The sequence below is a fragment of the Chaetura pelagica genome, unplaced genomic scaffold (genome assembly GCF_000747805.2).
Source record: "Chaetura pelagica isolate M959 unplaced genomic scaffold, ChaPel_1.0 scaffold70, whole genome shotgun sequence".
NCBI lineage: Eukaryota > Metazoa > Chordata > Aves > Apodiformes > Apodidae > Chaetura > Chaetura pelagica.
Genome location: NW_009952265.1, coordinates 4,108,293 through 4,108,664, shown reverse-complemented (window position 1 = coordinate 4,108,664; position 372 = coordinate 4,108,293). Strand labels below are relative to the sequence as shown.

At 37.4% G+C, this 372-nt stretch overlaps 1 protein-coding gene across 2 annotated transcripts in view; it reads left to right on the top strand.

Annotated features, from left to right (window-relative positions):
• GREM1 (gremlin 1, DAN family BMP antagonist) overlaps nt 1-34 on the top strand; it is a 904-nt gene extending 870 nt beyond the window's left edge. For both annotated transcript variants that reach the window (XM_010007698.1, XM_010007697.1), the window contains one exon: nt 1-34. In XM_010007698.1, the coding sequence (XP_010006000.1) occupies nt 1-34 (34 nt within the window).
• Nucleotides 35-372: the final 338 nt, after the last annotated feature.

Genomic DNA, 372 nt, shown 5'->3' with positions numbered 1-372 from the left:
GGAATGCCGGTGTATATCTATTGACTTGGACTAAACTGAGAAAACTATGGTACCGATTGCACTCTGACTGTAGGCAGTCATGGCCAGCATGAGAGTGAGGGGCATGAACTAGCATACCTTTGAGGCAGGACAAAATTGTGAATAACCTAAATAAAGAAAAAAAACCCAACCAGCCAAAAGCAAAGAAAAAAAACTTATGTAAGGGAAAGGCACATGTGTACGTTTGTGTGTAAGACAGAAAATATATGCGTACAAGCAAATCTGTGAGTGTTCACTAAGACAAAATATTTAACAGAGGTACGAAATACTAAGGAAAATCTATTTACCCGCAATCATAAATTAGGTTTCCTAGTTATATTCACATTTTTGCCA